Raw genomic sequence first — 21526 nt, forward strand, 5'->3', positions numbered from 1 at the left:
TCATGGAAAAAGTGTGCCTTGGCTCAAAAAAGGTTGAAAAACACTGCTATAAGGAACAGTGTCTGTGGATATCTCACTTAGAATGTACGGTAGACACAGATGATGTTGAGAAATGGTTTATATATTTTGAAGAGTTCTACAAAAACATCTGTAATCATGTCTCCATGTTTGCGTTTATATGATTATTATTAAACTATTTTCCCAGTACAGGAGGCTGTGTCTGTATGACAGCCGCTTCCACTGTGTCTCTGTGGCTGAGCTTGAAGGATCATTGTCTTGTATTAACCTGAGGGGGAAATGGAAAATTAGGAGACCTTTTTATTTTGTCTCAATGAGGCCTGAGCCGGCAAAGCAGACGATCTGCCCAGAGTTTATTCCACCTTTGCCCCAAAGTAGACGGATGAGCTCTGCAAACCTGCGGCTCCAACGGGTAAAGGAAAAAGATGGAAGTTCAGGACAGAAACAGGATTAGTATTCTACCCACTGACTGAGTCACTGAAAACATCACATTTCCAAAGCTGAGTTCCCGATTGGCAGATGTGACGCGGCAACCTGTCAGACTTCAGATATTTAAATTTTGGCCGAGCCGCCTAATTCGCGCCTTGTCGCTCAAATCAAGCTGCTGGCAGAACTTCGTGCCGCACAGGGGTGAAAGTAGATTTTTTGTTATGCCGGTGCTATGCCAAACACCCCCAAAGAAGAAGACTTTAAGTCCAGACACCCTGATTCAAGATTCAACTTCAAGATAACTTCCTCTGGATAAATGAGAACCTTCACCAACATGGATCTTTAAAGTTCACAGCTCCCCTGGAGAACAGAACCCTGTGGTGATCCGAATAATTTATTTCCCTTTTGTGTTGGATGATTTTTTAAAGTGTAAAACAGTTGTCACACCTTGATGAAGTTCTCTAAGAGATAGTTGACTGTGACCCAGCCGTACGCCCCTTCATCCTGACCGCTCAGTATGGTGGCGCCTTTGAACTTGAAAGGGTAGGACTTGATTTTGTCTCCCACTTCCTTCAGAATCTGATCCGACAGCTGCGGGTTGGATTTACTTGAAAGAGAAGTCACATTATTGAAATCAATAGCAATAATACATAAACAAATCTGAAGCATAGCATGTTCATTAAAGAACTCTCACTGACCCATGATGCCTTCATTTAGATCCCATTCTCATGACCCACCCCAATCAATAGGAAAAGAGGAGGAAATCAATATTTTAAAGGTTTCAGATGAAACCGCTCACAAGCACAGCGATCATAAACAGGTGGCCAGAAAAAAAAACTAAGAAAGAAATAACTGGAGCCAGGTTGGTGCACCTAGAAACTACCAGATGGGCTTGTTAGGGAAGTGAGTCGGGACAAACAAGAGAACTCTGGCTCTGTTGATTACTTGCAAATGAACTCTGGTGTGGGTCACTTCAGTGTGAGTGGAGACGGACTTTCCACAAACAAAAACAAAACAAAAAACTGAAGGTAGGACATGCTGGGAGCTGTGTGTGGAAAGAGAAGAAAAACAACCAGAGAGAGAATCTGAAGAATCAGGAGTCATGAAAAAGTTGGAAAATGTCTGCCGGGAAAACATAGGACTAGCCATTTTTCTCCTTCCAGCTTTTCCCCCGGTCATGGTCAGAGCTCGTTTTAGTCAATAATGCCCAAGTGAGCTGCTGCTGGAACTTTTTTCGTGGCAGTTTTTTTCCCACTTATTATTATTATTGTTATTCTTTGGGTGGGGGGAGGTTCAGGATTCCAATCCATTTTAACTGACGAAAGACCTTCAGACTTCAAGCAGTTTCAAAATTTGAACAGAATTTAACCCACACGGTTTATTTTCATCGCTGTGATTAACATTCAAGAAAATTCTATTATCTTTGCACTCTTATGTAGAACCAGGTAGTAGGTCAGTGGTCAGTAGAGATACCCAGTAGGTCTTCTCCACAGAAGCTTCTTTCAGTCCTACTTGGAGAACATCATGCTACCCTCCCAGTCATTTGAAAGACATAGTTCCTCCAGTGTTGGGTCTTCTTCAAGGACATCAATACCCCTTCAGAGATGCATCCAGAAGAGCCATCTCCTCTGGCTTCTCTTGAAGTGGAGGAGCAGCAACTCCAAAAATTACTCTACAGAGAGATTTTTATTAACTTCAATATTTTTTTAAAATCATGTGTTAATAGGGGTGGGAGGGGGCCATCTTACTGACAAGGGGCTTTCAAGGGGCTGTTACAATGACTGTCAGGCATGTTGTCTGGTGTGTTTAAACATTTTATAGAGCTTAAGATAAATAATATTTCCAGCTAAAATGGTGATAACTACAGTGCTGCAATAATGGCTTCCAGTGGAGCCGGTTATTGAAACAATCATTATTCGTGTCAAGAAATAGCCATATTTCATATTTATTATTGTTAAAAAAAGAAGTTCATGAATGCAAATCCAAATTTCTTAAAGGCTAAAGTAAGACTTTGGAATCTCTTAAGAGTCTAGAATTCTAGGTTTTGATCAGTAGAAAAGGAGCCCAAATGGCTCTTTTACTGTTAAATGTTGGCGACCCGTGCAATAACCAGAACCAAATCAGCAGATGACATGAGTTCTGTCCATACAGACGACGTTTTGAATTAAAAATTCAGTCAAAGTGTCAGTCAAGAGTGCAGTGGATTTAGTATCCATCAATGTTTTTAATACAAGTCTCAGTTGCAGCTGCAAATGAAGAGACCTTACAATAGACTGTCTATTAATGCAGAATTGTGTGTCTGTGTTCAGCACTTGTATTTGTCTGGATATCTGTAACAGGAAACTCCTTAGGGAGCAGAGCTCGATGTAGTTCAGGGACTACAGCCACGCTGCATGTTTGGGCTGAAAAGAGAGAGCGTTACACAGCATCACTAAACACAACCAAGGTCTAAAGCACGTGTCAAAGCCAAGGCCCGGGGGCCAGATCCGGCCCTCCAGATCATTTTATTTTATTGTTATTAATGACCCGATGTTATCTTGTAGAGTAAAATATTGAAAGTTATTTAATGTTTAAGTTGATTTATTCTAGATTAATATTCCTGCCATTTAATTAATCATAATTATGTTAAAAAGTTATGGTTTTAAACAGTTTTAAAAATGTTCATTCTGCTAGCTTTTTGGACTATTTTGACATTTACTAAGAGTTTTTTTAAGCTGCTTCTGTGCTTAGCTAATATTTCAGCTACATGCTAGCTGTTTAGTCCAATTTAGGCTTTTCAGTTTTTAGGCTATATTGGCATTTAGCTCATATTTCAGCTACATCCCAGCTGTTTTGGCTAATTTATGCTTTTTTTAAACAAAAAGTTTTTAGGCTGTTTTGGAGTTAGGCTAATATTTAGGTTTTTTTCAATTTAAAGGCTATTTTGAAGTTTTGCTATATTTTAAGCTACATCCTAGCTGCTTAGGCTAACCTTTTTTTTTATTTTTTTTGTCTAATTTAGGCATTTAGCTATTATTTTAGCTGGCTATCATCTTCAGCATTTTCACGTAATTGTTTTCAGGTTTCAGCTTCAGTGTTTTTAGCCATTAATTTTAGCATCTTCAGCAGCCAAATTCAGCTTACAGCATTCGCACTAGCATTATCACAGGTAATGCTATATATCTAGTTCATACTTATGTTCAAAAAATATGTTTTTAAAGTTTAAAAAAATTAGTTTTAGAGTCTTCAATAAATATTTATCCTTCTCGGCCCACAACTTAAGGTGTGTTTTGGATTTTAGCCCGCCTGTGCGATTGAGTTTGACACCCTTGAAGTTTATTTTTTTTAAAACACTACCAAGCTTATTTTTTCACTCATACATCCCTCGTATGTTGGCACAATATTGACTAATGAGTTCAGGACCTAAGTAGAAGAGGAGAACAGGGGCAGGGACTCACTTCAACAGCCTCATGCCTGCTGTGGCTCCCAGGTACACAGGTGTGAGCTGGTGCTTGTCTTTGGGAATATCTCTGACTGCCTGGTCCAGACATTCCACCAGACTCTTCCCTGCCTCCCCCTTTTGGCCTGCATAGCTGGAAATGCCATTACCTGAAAACAAAAGGGAAACCTGGGCTGAAGGGTCACAATCGTGAGGCGGGAGGGCTCGGCTATGGCACCAAACATGGAAAAAAGTGAACCACTGTGGAAACTAGTTTACCCTCTGCAGAGGCAGGTGGAGCAAACAAGCGTAACGCTACTTCAAGTAAAAATAACTCAAGTGGGAATGAAGAGCAGGAGGGCACAAGATGAAGAAGTAGCTTCAGAGGAATACTCGAGTACTGAGAACTTAATGAATCAGACCAACAAAACGAGCATGTGAAATCTCTCTATCATCATACAAGAGTCAGTGAATTGATTTAAAAGAATGAAGAACCATGGTGACCTTCTGATCAGTACAAAGCTGTAAACACCTGTTCTACTGGCTGGATACGGGCTGTTTGTGGGCAAACAAATGGGTGAACCTGCACCTGCACAAATGTCGTAGGATCAGAGATTGCTTGGTGAGCCCATAAAGCAGAAACGTTAATGCACAATTTTTCCTTTGTTCATCTGCAGCTGCAGGTCACGCAGAGATGTCATGTAGATTTTTCCTTTTGGAGCTGAGCTGACCCCCTGTCTGATTATGATAGCTCTGTGTCTCACTAGCGTGAATCACGCTGCTACATAAAAATGTCCATCCATATGGGTAATGTCAAGCCGTATGGAAGAAGATCATTCATTCAAACAGAGTCTGTCCAAGACAGTTTGATTGGAAACATGCCTGATACTCGGAAATACAAAAACGAAATGATTTCTTATTACAATTGCTCTCTTTTATAAGAACAATGCCACACATAGTACATGTTAAAAACTAAAAAACAACATGATTTTTTATCAGTGGGGGACTGTAAATTATCCTTAGAACTATTTTATAATACATTTAGCACATCCATGACAATGGTACATTCCATTTTCATGACGTCCCATGGGCCGAACATCCCAAAGATCCACAGTTATCCTAACCGTTGTACCTCCAACAGACATGACGAGTATCAGATTGATGATCAAACAAGACACCTTCAAATTGTTTCACTGTATAACAATGACAGATTGGATCAATCAACAGTAAAATTTTTGAGTTGAGTAAACCATCAAAGTTTGATGAAAACGGAACATTTTAAATGTAATAAATTACAGAACTTTTGTTATTTGATCCAGTCTTTCACTTTTCTCAGTGTACCTTCACAGAGGAGGAATAAAGACTACAAATGAGAAGAAAGAGATTGTGTGGGTGTGTGATGATGAGACGTGAGAAACTTGAGAAGTCACTATAGACGAGCAGTGGGAGGAGGGGGGGTGCTGTGCAATGCATGCAAAACCTCGGCTTTGTTGGTTGGTGCCGACACTCACCCTTCACATGGCACTCGGCGTGCTGTGTGACCACGCCCGTGCCGTTCTGCTTGTCTGCAGGCCATCTATAGATGAACAAAGCCGTGTGTGAGGATCCGGCGTCCAGGACGATCCCGTACTGCAGAGGCAAGAGGGGAGAGAAGCAAAGACGAAAGACTGTTTATGTTCAGGGAAACATGGTGATGATCATCAGTATCAGGAAGAATTTGAACACTGATAACTTCCTCTTCTCAGCGCCTCCGACAGCATACTGTCAGGGAAGAAAGGAAGCGATCAGTTCTGTGATCGCTTCCCCGCTGCCCAACATTACAAACGTTGAAGTTCGTGTCCAGGTTAGGGAGGTGTGTTATTACTTAATCCTTGACAATTTGAATAAATAAATACTTATTTCAACATATTCCAGCTGCTTAGGTAACTCTTTTTTGTCAAGCCATGGTAATTGTGTGTGTGTGGTTGTGCAAAAATGACGTTTGGCCCATAGGGCGCCATGCAGCCCAGAGTCGGGGTTGTAAAGTTCACAAATCAAGAATATTTCACATGCACAAATCAACAATTACAAACGCACAAATGGAGGTGAGTCTATTTTCTCTCCATATTTTATGAACTGATGATTTAAGCTGTTTTACCCAGAAATAAATCCACATGTGTTTGCAAGATTATAAAAGCAAACATTTTTATCGTTGAAGAGTTTGGATCTTAAATCCTGATTTAATAAAAAAAACAAAACTGATGGATTGTGTTCTTCTTTGCTTTGCAAATTCATACAAACTTTCCTGACCACCACTCCTGAAAACAAATGTTCTTTAACCAGATCATCTTTTTTATGACTTTAGAGAGTCTCTTCTGTTTCTCCACCTGGTTTGAATCATTTGTCTCATTTCCAGTTGCCTTTCTGAGAAATGCACAACAAGAACAAACGTGGGTGCATAACTTAACAGACCTCGCGACTTCCTGTGGTGGATCATGCATCTGCAAACTCGTGCACTCTACTTCGTCTCTATGATATTCTTTTATTTTTCTCATGCATTTTTACTTCTGGAACCATTTGTAGATGTGTGTGCGTGCAAATGTCTGCATGCTTGTTTTTGCACATTCGTATGCGTGTGCGGATGCAACTTGCGAAGCGCGCATTGTCACTGAATGAAGAGTGTTTCCAAAAAGGGAGCCATGGGATGTGGAGGTGGGAGCAGAAAAATGAGGAGAACAAAAGGAGGCGAGGAGGACACTTTCCTGCAGGGAAACTCTGCTCTGAATGCTGGAGCAGCTCCACTATTTCGGTTCAATTTAATCCATGTGTTATTCATTAAACTTTTATGGTTTAACCCTTTAACACCTGAAGCCCAAAATCCTTAACATATTGTTACTTTTCAACTGTTAATACAATAATTCAAGCAGATTCTGAAGGAGAAAAGCGGCGTGAGACGCTTTTCTCCTTCAGAATCTACTTGTGTCAGAATAATATAAATATATTCAAATTATACAGTTGATTATTCATGTATTTCTAAACAAATGTGTAAACTCAAAATTGAATTGAATTTTTCATTATATAAACTTTATTTAAATGCTGAGTTGTTTTTGACAGTTTACTTTCCACCTGTTTTTATTGTTCTATTGAAAGGCTAAGAAGTTACAACTTATTTACATTTCTGCCTGTTGTTTTATAATCCTTAAACATTTTGATTTAGTTGTATGATATTGACTTGTTTCTTGCAGTTTTTTGACTGTTTTGCAATTACTTCTTCACTTTTTATTTAATTTCAAGACATTTTTATTTGAATAAACAATTTTCCATATTTTTAAAATATTGTCTTAATGTTGTTATGTTTAACAAGTTATTTAAAAGGAGAAATGTACAAAAAAAGAAAATATTCACAGAAAACAAAAACAATTGATATTTTGAGATTCATGTCATGTCCAATGAAAAATATCGGTATTGATATTGGTGATATTTGCCGATATCGGACATGCGCAGTATCGCCCAGCCCTGCGACCCTGTTTCATCTGCTGTGATCAGAACCTGCAGAGTTCAGGACTTCCTGTTCTTGTGTGGGACACAAACTTTTCTTTTGTTCTTCATTCACCTGCTCCCTGCTCTCCAAACCATCCACACGAGTGAATATGGCACAAATGGAAATATTATATAAAAAAAAGTATTCCAAAACAAAATCATACAGATGATGAAAAGCTGAAAGAAATTATTGAAAGAAGAACTTTCTGTTTCACTTTTATCCACAAATAAGGACTACTTTAAGCGAAGTCCTCCTCCCTCCACGCGCCATGCGTAAAGCTTTGGGCACACTCCACTTACCATGAACCCCGGCGCCTGCTGGACGTCCTGCACAGGGACGGCGAGTAGCAAAATGACGACGACTGAGAAGACCAGCAGCGCGACGGACACCAAGGGGAGCCGGGAGCGCCCCGCCATGCTGCGCTGCTGCGCCGCCGCTGCTGCTGCAGGTCCGAGCGCGCGCTCTGCGCAGCGGCACCGAGGCTCGAGGCTGATGGGGGCTTCCCGCTGCGCTCACAGCCCACGCGGCTTCACGCTCCACCTGCTGTCCGGCCCGCTGGTTGACATTTCAGTCAGAGCAGCGGATCCTCCTGTGGCGTCAGGGCCAAAAAGAGCTGATGTTCTGCCCGCTCGTTTGGGGGCAGGTTGGGGGCGGGGGGTGCTTCGCTGGCACAGTGTCAGGTTTCTGCGTGGAAGGGATGCAGAGCAGCTGAATGTTTTCTCCTGAGTTTGCATGTGAATGAGGGGCAGCAGCTTCCAAACTGGCACAGAGAAGGAGCTGGTTTCAACAGATTTAGCTGAAAAACCATTTTATGCTCTGCAGAACTGATAAGGAGCTACAGGAGAAACTAGTTTGTCAAGTAGTACATTTAAAATAGAAGCAATTCTATGAAAGCATGAGAGGACATGAACGGCTGCAGATGACAGGTCTGTACCGTCTCACAGATCTGACAGCACTGCTTCACTTCATGCAATAACTTGCCACCCAGCAGCAAATAGCAACAAAACAGCTATTTTCAGGCCTGTTTGTTGGGCTTCTTAACATGAAGACGAAGGTCACCCAGGAGGAAGCTGAAGATGAAAAGGATGCACGGCATTAAAGCTGACCTTTTATTCCATGGATTCATCCCACGAGCCAAAGTGAATAAAAAACTCCTTTCATTTCATAATTTCCAGTTTGCTTCATGAATTTCTGAGACTTGCAGCTCAGAGGAAATGCTGATGCTGCTCTGGATTCTGGGTAAAATGATCAAAGACCTAACTTAAGCCAGATAAAATGGATTCAATAAAGTCCCAAATTTGTCTTGAGGAAAAGATATGAGGATGTTGTCTTACATGAGAGCTTTTGTCCCAATGTTGACCTCGGTGTATCGCTCACCTCGCCCTCTTCAGCAGCACTAACGACCATCATTTCTGTGGAAGGTGTCCCCACACTCACCAGTGAGCCGGATGATCGACGGGATGATTGTCCAATGTCTTGTGGGCATTGGAACATTCACAGAGTCAGTTGTGAACAGAGTTGGGCACCGATTGGGTTTTAGTCGGTTCTGAGCCAAAGCGGTTCTTTGGTTTCGGTTCCTAAGCGGTACCAATTCTGATACTCCAGTAATAAAACACAATGTCTATGTAGCAGGATAGATTGATGTGGGTGTAGCTGGAGGCTAATTGGTGGCCTCTAGAGGCACTATAAAAAGATTAAGGTGCCCACTGGCCATCATGGGCATCTACTGGCCTTTGGAACCGCCCACTTCCTTTGCACACTCGCAGGTAATGCAGCGGTTCACATTACTCTAGTTCTTTTGTTTGTTTTTGTAGCTCTGGATAACCAACAAACTGGAACTGAGATTAAATAGAGCTCCTGCATTTTTTGCTGTTATTTTATTTTATTTCTTTGCTTATTTATTTATTTTGGTGCATTCATGCATGCAATTAATCAAAAAAGAATAAACGCGTTAATATGGATTAATGCAAATCGATTGAAGAAACAGTCCTTCACTTAAACTATGTGGTCCAGGTTTCCACGGCGTGCGTTCAAACATTTCATCAGGTATCATCCCTTTTGTAATGGTCACTTACAAAATAAATAAATATTCAATCATATATACATATTGATCATATACATATACATATAGACATTTTTCATTGGGGAGGCGCCATGTTGTTTAAGATTTTGAAAAGTAATCGCCATAACACTCGACTCGTGATAAAGTTGAGGTTAGAGGTCCTGAGGTTCTGGTCATGGTTGTGGTCTGTCACTGGGGGGGCTCCACTCCTGGGTCTGTCACACAGTAGTTCTCTGTCTGACACTTTGAGACTCACCAAGTTCACCTGCAGCATTCGACCATCTACTACCAACCCGAAGGTGCATCCGTTAGACTGCATTTTTCATGGATAATGATGAACTTGGAATGACTCAAAGACTAAATCAGCTTTTTATACCCACAGAATGTTAAAACTGATGCCACGTTGAAAACACTTTTTTCTTTTAGATGTTTTTGGTTTTGGCCCCAATAAGTAAAACACACTGAACACAGTGAGACCGTTACATGGAAAACACAAAACGAGATGTGTCTGTCACCCAAAAACCATTTCTTCCCCATCCTGAAATATGTGAAGTGAAACAAACACTTGCATTACGAAATCCACAGAGTTTTCGCAATATCCTCAACTTATTTTGAGTGGTGTGGATGCAGAGACACCGCTGAAGAAGACGAGCCTGATTGAGCTGGAGGATGACAGCGGAGAATCAGACGGAAACTGGGAAGGAACTGTGGAGCGTGACATTACCACAAACGTATTGAAAGAGGAACACAAGGGTCAAGAACAACCGACACATGAGACTACAAACACACCACATTTCATCATCATTTACCAGTGAAATGACTGATTAAAAGGCTTGAGATAACAAATTCCACTGCTTGAGAAACGTGAATCTTTGGTAAACTTCAACATGACTTCGACAGAACCTAAAATGAATATTTATATTAGAGAATCTAATATATATATGTACATATTTTAAGAAAACAGTGGACCGTAAAAAAAATAATAATAGAAAATCTGCCTGAGGTGTTTACAAGAAAAATCAGTATGATGCTGCATTATTGCATGAAGAAAACCTGATAAAGTGAAGAAAGGCTCAGAGGATCTGTGTGGGAAATTCTGCCGTCAGTTAGCCGGATTTCTTGAGTCAAACTTGGTCCTCATCTTCTTTGTTCTTCAAGTCCTTCTCCTTTCCTCTACCTCCTTCATCTCCTCACATTCTCACTTTTTCTCCCTTTTTGTTTTTTGTTGAGCTCACCTCATAGCTCACCTGAGTACCACTTCTTCCAGTTAGCATGTGCCTGGATCCACACCTGGTGGATGTTGTTCTCCAGTTCTTTCATTAGTCTGGTCATTGGCAAGCTGGGGTTTGTCATGACAAGGAAATAACCTCACAATCCTGTGTGCAACACTGTGCGTAATTGTCAGGTTCAAGCAACCTTAAATAAGTTCACACTCTTCATCCACATTGTAGTCCTGTGATTAGGTTTGTGCTTCTTTATAGGAGGTTGTTTACTTCAATTCCTCATGATTCTGGTACTTTAACATGTCAAAGGTCATCAGCCCTTCTCCCTCCAATTTATCTGGATTGAAACATCCATCCTTATCAGGGCAAGTCAGGCCATTGAACTGAAAAAGTCAAGGCATAAACATTGAATAAGCATCTGTGTGATCATTTATTGACATTAATTTTAACAGTAATGTTTTGGGAAAAGCATGAAGCAGACTGTTTGTGTAATGTTGTTCAAAGTGCCGGAAGTGTTTTGCTCAGTGGAGAAGAATTTTGCAAATTGTGTGGACATTTTTGCTTTAGTGTGTAAACAATTTTGAAAACTTTAAAATATAAAGACGCCCTTAAATTGATCTTGAAATGAGGTGCATGTGTCTGTGTGTCTTGTGAAAGTGTGTTGATGTGTTTCTGTTATTTGTCTCTTGCTGTTAATGTGGGTGTGTTGATATGTCTTAGTGTGTGTTGCTGTATGTGTGTGGGCTGTGTTGCTGCTGATGTGAAGTCGGTGTGAGTTGATGTATGTGTGTATCATGTGTGCCTAGCTGTTAGTGTATTGATGTGTGGGAGGTGTTCAAGAACGCACTAAATGTGGGTTCTTGAACTCACATTTGGCCCATGGTATTCACACTGAACAAGCAGGGAGGGGCTTCCCCCTTTTTTAACCGTATACTAGCATTGGTCCACCACCTACAGTGGGAAGAGGTTTGGTGTGAAATGTCAAAGTGGTTCTAATCTTGTGAATCTTGCTCCAGAGTTTTCACAGCTCTGTTCTGATATGAAAGACTTTGGGTCATAGAATTCCAGTCGGGAAAGAACCGCAATTAGAACCAGAGGACCTAATTGTTTTTATATTATTAGTGCTTTTTTGTTTTGGTTATAAGCACTTTGTGTTATTTTTTTATGTGAAAACCCAGCCAGCTACAGTGGAGCTCACATGCTGCAGTGGAGCTCACTTCACCGGGGATTGCTAGCATGCTACAGTGGAGCTTGCTAGCATGCTATAGCGGACTACGCCAGCACCCTACACTATCCACCGGGTAGCTGGGCAGTGTAGCGAGTTAACCCACTAAGTCCCCACTTAAGTCAATGTGGGCAAACACAGATGGAGCCACCACAGAAACTGCGGATAAACCCAACCGGGGTCACATTTCTGCTCACTTTTAAACCATGTGGGCTCACTTCCCCTTGCTCGGTGGGAAGTGCTATATAAATAAAGATTGATTTGACTCATAATTTCTCATGTATGATCAATTTTGAAATGGTTGTTGCTTCCACCAATTAAAAGGAATACCATTCATACTTCACTACAGAATGCAGGTCCCGGATTGCTCAAAGTTTCGCTGGTTTAATGTTGAATAACTGTACGTGTTGCATACAGAACTCAAAAACGGTTGTAAAAACTTGCTTAGCGAGTCTGTCCAAAAAAGTTTTATGAGCCGTTTGCTTTGGATGTGAAGGGAACAGGGGAAAGGCGGGCTACATAGTGGTGTAACAATCATCTCACAGTGAGGAGGAGGTTAAAATCCCAGCTGGAACATATTTGTGTGGAATTGGCGTGTTTTCCCTGTACATGTGTGGGTTTCAGTTGAACAGTCTAAAAACATGCCTCATAGTGTCTCTAAATTGTCCATAGGTGTGAATGTGATGGAAAGACTGTCCAGGGTGTGCCTTGCTTTCATCTAATACAAGTGTCAAAGTCAAGGCCCGGGGGCCGGATCCGGCCCTCCAGATCATTTTATTTTATTGTTATTAATGACCCGATGTTATCTTGAGCTCATTTCTAACTTTTATAACTTTGATAAAATGTATTTTTATGGAGAATAAAGTATTGAAAGTTATTTAAGGTTTAAGTTGATTTATTTTGGAATAATATTCCTACTTTTTTATTATTCATAATTATGTTAAAAAGTTATTGCTTTAAAGTCTTAAAAATTGGCATTCTGATAGGTTTTTGGACTATTATGGCATTTATTAAGATTTTTTTCAGGCTTTTTTGAAGTTTAGCTATTTTTTCAGCTATACTGTTTTGGCTACCCTAAGCTTTTTTTAAACATTTTTTTAGGCTAATTTGGCATTTAGCTAATTTTAGCTGGCTATTAGCTTCAGCGTTTTCAGCTATCCACTTAAGTAAGTAATTTTATTTATATAGCACCTTTCACAGACAAAAGTCACAAGGTGCTCCTCAAGTTAAAAGCTTAAAATCAAATATTTCAAAAGGTAAAAATATAAAAGATAAAGCTTTGCAGGTTAAAAACATAGACGATAAAACCTCACAAGAGACAAAAAAAGACAAGAACAAGCAAAATTTAAAAAAAGATCCAGTTAAAGTCCTTAGTAAAATAAAAGGTTTTGAGTTGTCTTTTAAAAGAGTGAACAGAGAGAGAGGGAGCTCATTCCAGAGTCTAGGAGCAACGGCTCCTCTGGTCCGAAAGCGTCTGTGAGGGACCATCAGGTTCTGATCTACAGACCTCAGCGCACTAGATGCTCTGTAGGGGGCGTTCAGATCACAGACATATAAAGCAGCTAGGCCATGGAGGGCTCTAAAAGTCAGCACTAAAATTTCTAATTGGAGGCGGGAAGCAACCGGGAGCCGATGAAGAGCTTTGAGGATGGGATGTGAGCTCTTCTCTTAGTTCTGGTCAAGATCCTCGCAGCAGAGTTTGAATTAACTGCAGACGAGACAGCTCCTTCTTATTCAGTCAGGAAAAAAGACTGTTACAGTAGTAACTTCAGCGTTTTCAGCTATCAATTTCAGCATCTTCAACTATCATCATGAGCATCTTCATCGGCCGAATTCAGCTTACAGCATTCACACTAGCATTATAGTAGGTAATGTTATAAATCTAGTTCATAATTATGTTAAAATGTTACAGTTTTAAAGTTTTAAAAATGTCGTTTAGAGTGTTCAATAAATATTTGTCCTGTTCAGCCCGCGACCTAAAGTGTGTTTTGGATGTTGGCCCCCCGTGTGATTGAGTTTGACACCCCTGATCTAACAGTAGATGGGATAGGCTCCAGCATCCCCATGACCCTACATTCAGCAGAATCTGATGGACAGACAGATAGAGGAGAGAAACAACCAGAACTGAGATCACATGCAAGTCAGTTTCATTCTCACTGTTTGTTCCACATTTTTTTTAAAGTTCCTCCTTTTTTTAGAAACTAAATAAAGAAAAACTCTTTTGTCACACCATATTTTAATATTGCACATTGTTTTTCTAAATTCACTCTTCATTCAGGAATACAGACCTTTGAACACCAACGCTCAATGATTTCATGTGGATAAACAGGAACAGGAATATAAATGAACTGCAGCCCTTAATCAATAAAAGCACAATGATGGGTACACTTGTATAGTTTATTGACAGTTGTAGAAACAGGATGATTAAAAGCAAGTTTTTTTTACTGGAAAAGGTAAGAAATACACGCAGAGCCTCCTTTGCAGGGCTTCATTTGTGTGTGTGTTGTATTCTACACGTGTGTTGTGGTAATACCCAAAGCGTAACACATTCTCAGCTCCAAAACATGAGCAGTTTCCTATTTACAGGGGATTCAACGTCACACAGCTCATCTGCACACGTCCAAAACCACACGGAAGCGCTGGCGTCAACACAGAAGCATGCAGGCCGGACTGGGACGGACCGGGTCAGAGGCCTTCAACTGGAAACTGTCTTTCACCATCGAGCAAAACACACAAAACCACCAGTGAAACCCTGGGGAGTTCTTGTTGTTAGGGTTTGGATGCATTGGATACTTTTTCATATATTTTCAGACTGTGGGGGGCCCCTCAACGTAAAGTGCAGCGCAGTGCCAGACACCACAGAGGATTGGATGGCGTTCACAGCAGAGGTTTCTCACCTCCACAAAGTGGGAAACGGCCTGTTTTTGCAACTAACCAAGACCTGCACAGGAGCGGAGCGTCCAGCTCACTCTGAGGCCTTCGTGCAAAAGCTCCGCAGCGCTCCACAGCGCTCGGCATGCCGGGGGGAGGTTTTGCATGAAAGACAGAGTGCCGGTTGGCTGAAAAACCTGGCCCTTTGATGCAACCCCTTCAACAAAAGGAAGTGAGAAAGACTGCTGCTGCAGGAGAGAGGAGGACCGGGGGCTCCCCTAAACTTAAAGACTTTGAGTCATCAAATTTCTCAAAGATCTAGTATTTGTCATGGAAGCTATTTCTTTCTTTCTATATCATCTAATATATTACAACTAATTTGACTTTGAGTCATTTATCCAATAAGTGCCTTTGGTGGGTTTGTGCAAATTAAAGGGCAGAAGAAACTCTGCCGAAGAAGCTCAAAAATGACAATAATCAAGATCATTCTGGTACATACAGCTCGTATTCATATACAACATGCTTTCATTATTACTTATAAGCAAATAAAGCATGACTGTGTCCCTTTTTAGTGCTAATATTAGTGCGTCCCAATAAAGAAATCAAATGTAGATTACAGATAATTCCTATTAAAAATATTTCCTTTACAGTACTTCTTATATTGCACTATTTGTTAAGAAACATGAGGCTAATCAGAGGTGATATGTGGAGAAGGTTTGCTCTAGATTAGCTGCAAACTCAACCAAATTAAACCTGTGGAGCTAAAATCTAAGCAGTTCCTCAAAAAGCTGCAAAACACCAAAGATTATGTGAGTAAAAGGACAAAACAAGGTTAAATATGTTTCCGATACTATACAGAAGGAAAAGAGTGTAAGTGCGAGCTGGGTGGGTTCTTCTGTGCATGCTCAGTAACCCACAAACATCTAAGATCAGGTCTTTAAAAAAAGGTGCGGGTTTTGAGGCCTCCTCTTCGTCCATTTCCTGTGGGCCTCGGCGGCTTGAGCGGGACAGGAAACGCGACGGCCCCTCTCCTCCTCGCATGATTTCCTCTCTCCTGGCTCTCTCCTCACACCACCGTGCTGACAGACGGGTCCGACAGGTTGAGTTGGCCCGTGATGTCAGTGGGTGGGTATTGCTGCGGAGGTGAGGGAACACGGGACACAGGAATGAGGTCACGCACATGTACGCTGTCACGGCACAAGGCGAAGTACTGCAAGCAGCAGTCCTCAGGGGGCCGCAGTCCTGAGTGTTTTCTGTCTTTTTTCACATCTAATCTGTGAAAACCCAGCAGGACAGCGGCCCTAATCTAAGCATTTAGTTCTATCCCAGTGCAGAAGCAAGAGGGCGCTCTAACCCTTCTCAGAGGCTGCTAATTGGACTGTTCCCTGTGATTGAGGCCTGTGGTTTTCTGAGAAGGTTTCAAGCTCACAGGAGTCTCCACAGCAGCAGCAGCAGCTTCTCTGATGAAGATTACTGCTTTCAAATCGCTGCTGTGTCAGACTTCTGCCTCTGCTTCTTTAAACAGCATTCACTCAGATTGTGCTGATCCCAGTGTCTCCATGGCAACAGCAGTCTGCTCTTGATGGAGCCATCTAAAAACTCGTCGTAACAGCGACACCATCTTTAGGGAAAAATCGTGGAGACCTGATGGAACAAAGACTGTGGAGTTTCCTGTTCTGAACTCATCAGAGATGTTCCAGCGGCGGGAAGTGTGGTTTTGGTGCATCTGATGACAGGGTCGCTGTGCTTGTCTCATCTCTTTTGAGCTCAAAGCTTTCTGCTTTAAAGGCTGGGTCCAGCCTGTGAAAGACCAGCAGCGTCGGGCAGAATCAGCCCTGGTTCGGTTCTGTCTTTTACCTTTTACCAACCACACAAGCTGGGGTCAGGCGGACCAGCGAAACAGAAACTTGTATTGACATCGTAACCACATTATTCAGAACGACTACGGCACATCTACCATATCTACTATAACTACGTCTATGACAGGGAGAAGCATGCTTGCAGAGGGAGAGAGGAGCAGTGTGGCATGTGGGTGAGGGACACTGACACTCAAGTCCATTGATATCCATTAATAGAAAAGAAGAACATTGATATAAAATCAAAATAATGGTCAAAGACTGAAGATGGCAGGTCTTTCAATCCAAATTTAAACTAAATTCAACTTTGTTTTTGCCAACTCATAAATCCAAACCAACCTTTCCTTCAAAACCAGTAGAAGCTCCGTCCTGTTTGCACAAAACAAGCTGGGCTGAGAAACCGAGTCAAGAACTACACTGTAAAAGTGAAACGTGGAATCAATTAACAAAAGTCCTGTAATTAAAAATATTAGCTTTTATCAAATTAAATGTTCAAGTTGCGTAAACCATCATCTCAAATTTTTAATCTGATAAAAACCAATCATTTTAAATGAAACAAATTACAGAGTTTTTAATTGATCCAGTGTTTCACTTTTTTCAGTGTATGACCAAAAAAAGAATTTTTTTTCCTTCTGCTCAACGATTGAGAACTCAATAGGCTTTCTTTGTGACTCAGCGTCTTTTATTGAAGCCCCGCCCACAAAGCAGCAGCTAGCTTCGGTGTGAAGAGCTGCAGAAACCCAAACAATCCCAAGTGAAAAAAGTCTCTCAAATCCACTGATGAACGTTTAAAGAGCACCAGAAAAATGTATACTTTTTTAAATGCATAAAAATATCCAGTTTCTGATCATTTTCAACAACTTTCAACATAAAAAAAGGGAAAAAACGTGTAATTGTAAATGGCCTAATCCAAATTCTTCCCTTCGTCCTTCCCCTCCACTTGAAGGGGCAGTTTCAGTGCAAGTCATGTCCGGGGAAATTGACTTTTCCAAGCTGAAGGATACAAATTCCTCCCCCGCGAGGGTAAACCATGTTGCCCAGAGAAGTGTTTTTTTTTCATGTGGGTGTGCTCTGAACCACAGAAGTTTACATTAAATGTAAATGTAATCAATTTTTGTTGTAGTATGACCTTTTTAAAGTTATAAAACTGCTGCTGTATGTATATTTGAGCGCTGGAAGCTCAGCGCTAAAGCTATCGGACCGGTGATTATTGATGACATCATCGAACGAAAATGACGTCCAAAATGAGACACTTTATATATATATATATATGTGTATGTGTATGTATATATATATATATGTATATATTGGGCCTAAATATGATTTTTCTTTAATAAAAATAAAAATAATTTTGTATTAATGATTTTTCTGTACTAAATATACTAATGATTATGATAATAATCTGCATTCATGTTCTATTTTTAACAAATAAGATACTTGAATTGTAATAATGATTTTTCTATACTAAAAATAACAATAATATTGTATGATTGATTTTTATTAACTATTTTTCTAATGGAATAAAGATAATAATAAGTATATTAATAATCTGTATACATGTTCTACTTTTAACACATTCGATACTTGAAATATAATACTGTTTTTTAAGAAAAACTGTAATATTGATTTTAATTAATAACTTTACTAATGGAATCAAAAAATAATATTTTGTATTAATGATTTTCATTAATGATTTTTCTCATGGAAGAAAAATAATAAAAATAATAATAATCATTATTATAATAATCTGTACATATGTTCTACTTTTAACACATTCGATACTTCAATTCATTTTTTTAATTTTCCTAATGAAAAGCTATCTGTGTTTATTTTATTGATGTTTCCTGGATCTTGATCATAGATCTGCATATGTGGTGATAAAGTCTGAAATAGTCTTTTTTCTACTGACATACTCACATGATTTATTGATACACAAAGATTTTTAGAGGCATGCAGCTACTATCTCAAGGTACAAACATCTGATCAGAAGTTATTAACCTGAAAATGATCAATCATGTAAAGGAAATGGTAAGGTGGAGCTGGGGTGGGATTATATAAGTTTGTTTCCTTCTACTCCCTTTAAAGTAATCTATAATTTGATGCCTAGTTATATTATGACTGACGTATCTTCATACCTCTGTTGGTTGTACTTCACATGCATTATTACTTAAAATAAACCTATTTAATTCAGTTCTAAGCATATCTTGCAAAAGCAGAGGATTTATTTTGCTGGCGATACTTATTTTCTACTTTTAAAAGTATTTTTCACTCAGTTCAATCATTCAAATGAAATATTCCAGAAATTCTTATTCATGTTTCACACAATAAGAAGAATCTTGGGGGTCAGAAAGCGTCCTGATGGAGTTAGTCAGCAACAGGTTCAGGTCTGCTGTCACACATTTCTCAAAATTATACTCTGTACACATCAATGTAATCATGGTTACTTTTGTGCAACAGAGGTCTGAAACCTGCGGCTCCAGATCCACATGTGTCTCTTTTATCTCTCCATGGTGGCTCCAAACATTAAATAAGTCATGGAGACTGCTGATCCAGTCATGTCGACCGTCAGAGTCAGCAGCTCCTGATAATGTCTGTCTAACCAAAACTACCTAAAGAAAACAAATAAACAAAGCCTGTAAACTAAGACTACCAAGATCCAACCCCAAACTAAAATAACAAAACCCAGCAGAGTAAGACTGCTGAGGACAAAGAGGGGGAAAAGAACAAAAAAAATTAATCAAACATAAACAAAATAGTATTTTTTTAAAGTAAGGATTACTTAATTATCATTTATTTAATTTAGATTGGTTAAATGTATAAACTGATGTCTGAGGTTCACATAGATGATAAACTATGTTGGTTTTTACATCCTGTTGACCTGAAGACATCTTGTTTGTTCAACTCTACCTCCAGAATGAACAGTTTTTATATGCAAAGAAACATTTGGTAAAAAGTTTGATCTTTATGAGTTAAAAGCTCATATAACCTTATGCTGCACAACATTGGTTACTAGCTGTTCAGAGCTGCACTGAGATGATCCTGTTTGGAACAGAGCATCTTTTATTTTGAAAATAAGTTTTAAAAATATCACATTTTGAGAGGTTGAGAAATTTTCTTTTGTTCGTGCAAAAAATAGAGAAAACTCATATTTATTATTTTAAAAAAAGAAGGTCATGAATGCAAATCCAACTTTCTTAAAGGCTAAAGTAAGACTATGAGGCTCCTTCCAGTATTTGATTAGCAGGAGAAGAGCCCAAATGGCTCTTTTACTGTGAAAGGTTGCTGACCTCTGGCCTAGTCTGACTGAAAGTTCACTTCAGCACACCTGAGTTAACATAATGAAAAATATTTCATTGTCTGTTTCACTTGGGCTCTCACTAAGCTGCAACAGGAGCAAAATTTCCTGAAGAAAAACTGGATTTGTGCTCAGTTTGTAAGACAGTGAGGGGAAGGCTCCAGATGATTGTAAAAAAGCTGAAAGAGGCACACACAGTTCAGATAAACCAACACTGCAGATCAAACCGGAATTACACAAAGCATTTGTCAGGTAAAAAAATCAAACGTTCAAACAAAAGTCCCGCATCATCATTCTGGAGTAAATAAATGTGTCTCTCCTGAGGAGGGCGGTCGTCATGACGACCTTGAGAATGTGAATTTTTGGACAGAGTGACAGAACAGCGGCGCATGCAGACCAACACCTGCTGGAACCAAACAGAGGAGGTGCAGGATTAGTGCAAGAGAAAAACAAGGAAGGTGCACGGGACACGACCACAGGGAGACCGCTCAGGAACAGTTCACAAACACCACAGATCACCACGCAGGAAGAGCACAGCTTGCATTTTCCACGCTCAAACCAGAGGCAGGAAGGAAGGAAGAGCAGCCCACCACAAAGCACCACGCACAGTTGGCTTGCTTTTGTCGCCCCCCTCCTCCCAAAAAAATAAAAAATAAAAAATAACATCCTCGAGTGACTTTGGTAAGTTTGTCCTCACAACCAGGGAGTGCAGCTCCTGCCCTGACCTGAGATCCAGACCTGAAGCCCTGCAGGCTTTAGAGGAACTCCCTGAATGGTGATGGCTGATCGATGGTGAACGGACAGACACCTCATGGGGATGAGTGAGCTGAGCATGGGGCTCGTTTGTGGTCGAACATGGGGATGTAAGCAGAGAGGACAGGAAGGAGAGAGCAGAAACTGGAGACAGAGGAGAGAGAAGAGGAAACAGAAGGGAAGTCGTCGCTTCTTCGTCTTCTTACCGTGTCTTTGGAGGACCTACGTCTCTTGATGCTGGAGGCCAGGGTGGTACTGATGGACCTAAAAGAGGCTTTCTTTTTGGGGTCGGGCTCTGCTCTACCACTTTTCCTATCCTAAAATGAATATATGTAGAAACATTATTTGTGATCCGGGGAGGGGTCTCCAACTAAGCTCTAAACCCACCAGCCCCCATCAACCCAGTAAGTTACCTGACTCCTTAATGTCTAAATATTTGGGTGGGGGGAGGGGGGTCCTTATGAAACAACAGACTAAAGTATAAAATGTGAGAAGAGGAGAGAGAAAGGGATAAAGGTTGTCAGACGTGAGAGCTAAGAATAACCCGACTAGTCTGGTTTGAGGGCATTCGTCTACATTTTATGCAACGTTATCACACTGTGGCTGCAACGGGGCGGCGCAGCCGTCCTCTGCAAACACGCCGACACATCCCCCGACAAATGTACTGGAATGAGTGATGACTCTAAAGATGTCAGTGGAAGTGATACTTGACACTTTAACCGTCCAAAAAAACCCTGAAACTCACTCCACCACACATGAGTTTGAAGCAAAAACCCTCTTTGGTGAAATCTGCCCTAAATCTGTGCCATTCATTACCGTGGCGGTTTGGTGCCCTCCCTCGTACCAGAGAGCTATC

At 40.5% G+C, this 21526-nt stretch overlaps 2 protein-coding genes across 11 annotated transcripts in view; both read right to left on the reverse strand.

Moving 5' to 3' along the window:
• Nucleotides 1-8015, reverse strand: part of LOC112163516 (ectonucleoside triphosphate diphosphohydrolase 2) — a 13223-nt gene extending 5208 nt beyond the window's left edge. The window contains exons 1-4 of the mRNA XM_024299949.2: nt 7685-8015; nt 5377-5494; nt 3885-4035; nt 895-1054 (exon numbers count right to left, since the gene is read on the reverse strand). Coding sequence (XP_024155717.1) covers nt 895-1054; nt 3885-4035; nt 5377-5494; nt 7685-7801 — 546 coding nt within the window. The 5' untranslated portion in view covers nt 7802-8015. The remainder of the gene's footprint in view (nt 1-894; nt 1055-3884; nt 4036-5376; nt 5495-7684) is intronic.
• Nucleotides 8016-14114: 6099 nt separating this feature from the next.
• grin1a (glutamate receptor, ionotropic, N-methyl D-aspartate 1a) overlaps nt 14115-21526 on the reverse strand; it is a 56180-nt gene continuing 48768 nt past the window's right edge. For 5 of the 10 annotated variants that reach the window (XM_024299959.2, XM_024299953.2, XM_024299961.1 and 2 more), the window contains 2 exons: nt 20877-20987; nt 14115-15901 (listed from right to left, as the gene is read on the reverse strand). In XM_024299959.2, coding sequence (XP_024155727.1) covers nt 15833-15901; nt 20877-20987 — 180 coding nt within the window. In that variant the 3' untranslated portion in view covers nt 14115-15832. The remainder of the gene's footprint in view (nt 15902-20876; nt 20988-21526) is intronic. The other 5 variants (XM_024299955.2, XM_024299956.2, XM_024299957.1 and 2 more) reach the window with 3 other exon arrangements.

The sequence above is a fragment of the Oryzias melastigma genome, linkage group LG12, assembly GCF_002922805.2.
Source record: "Oryzias melastigma strain HK-1 linkage group LG12, ASM292280v2, whole genome shotgun sequence".
NCBI classification, from domain to species: domain Eukaryota; kingdom Metazoa; phylum Chordata; class Actinopteri; order Beloniformes; family Adrianichthyidae; genus Oryzias; species Oryzias melastigma.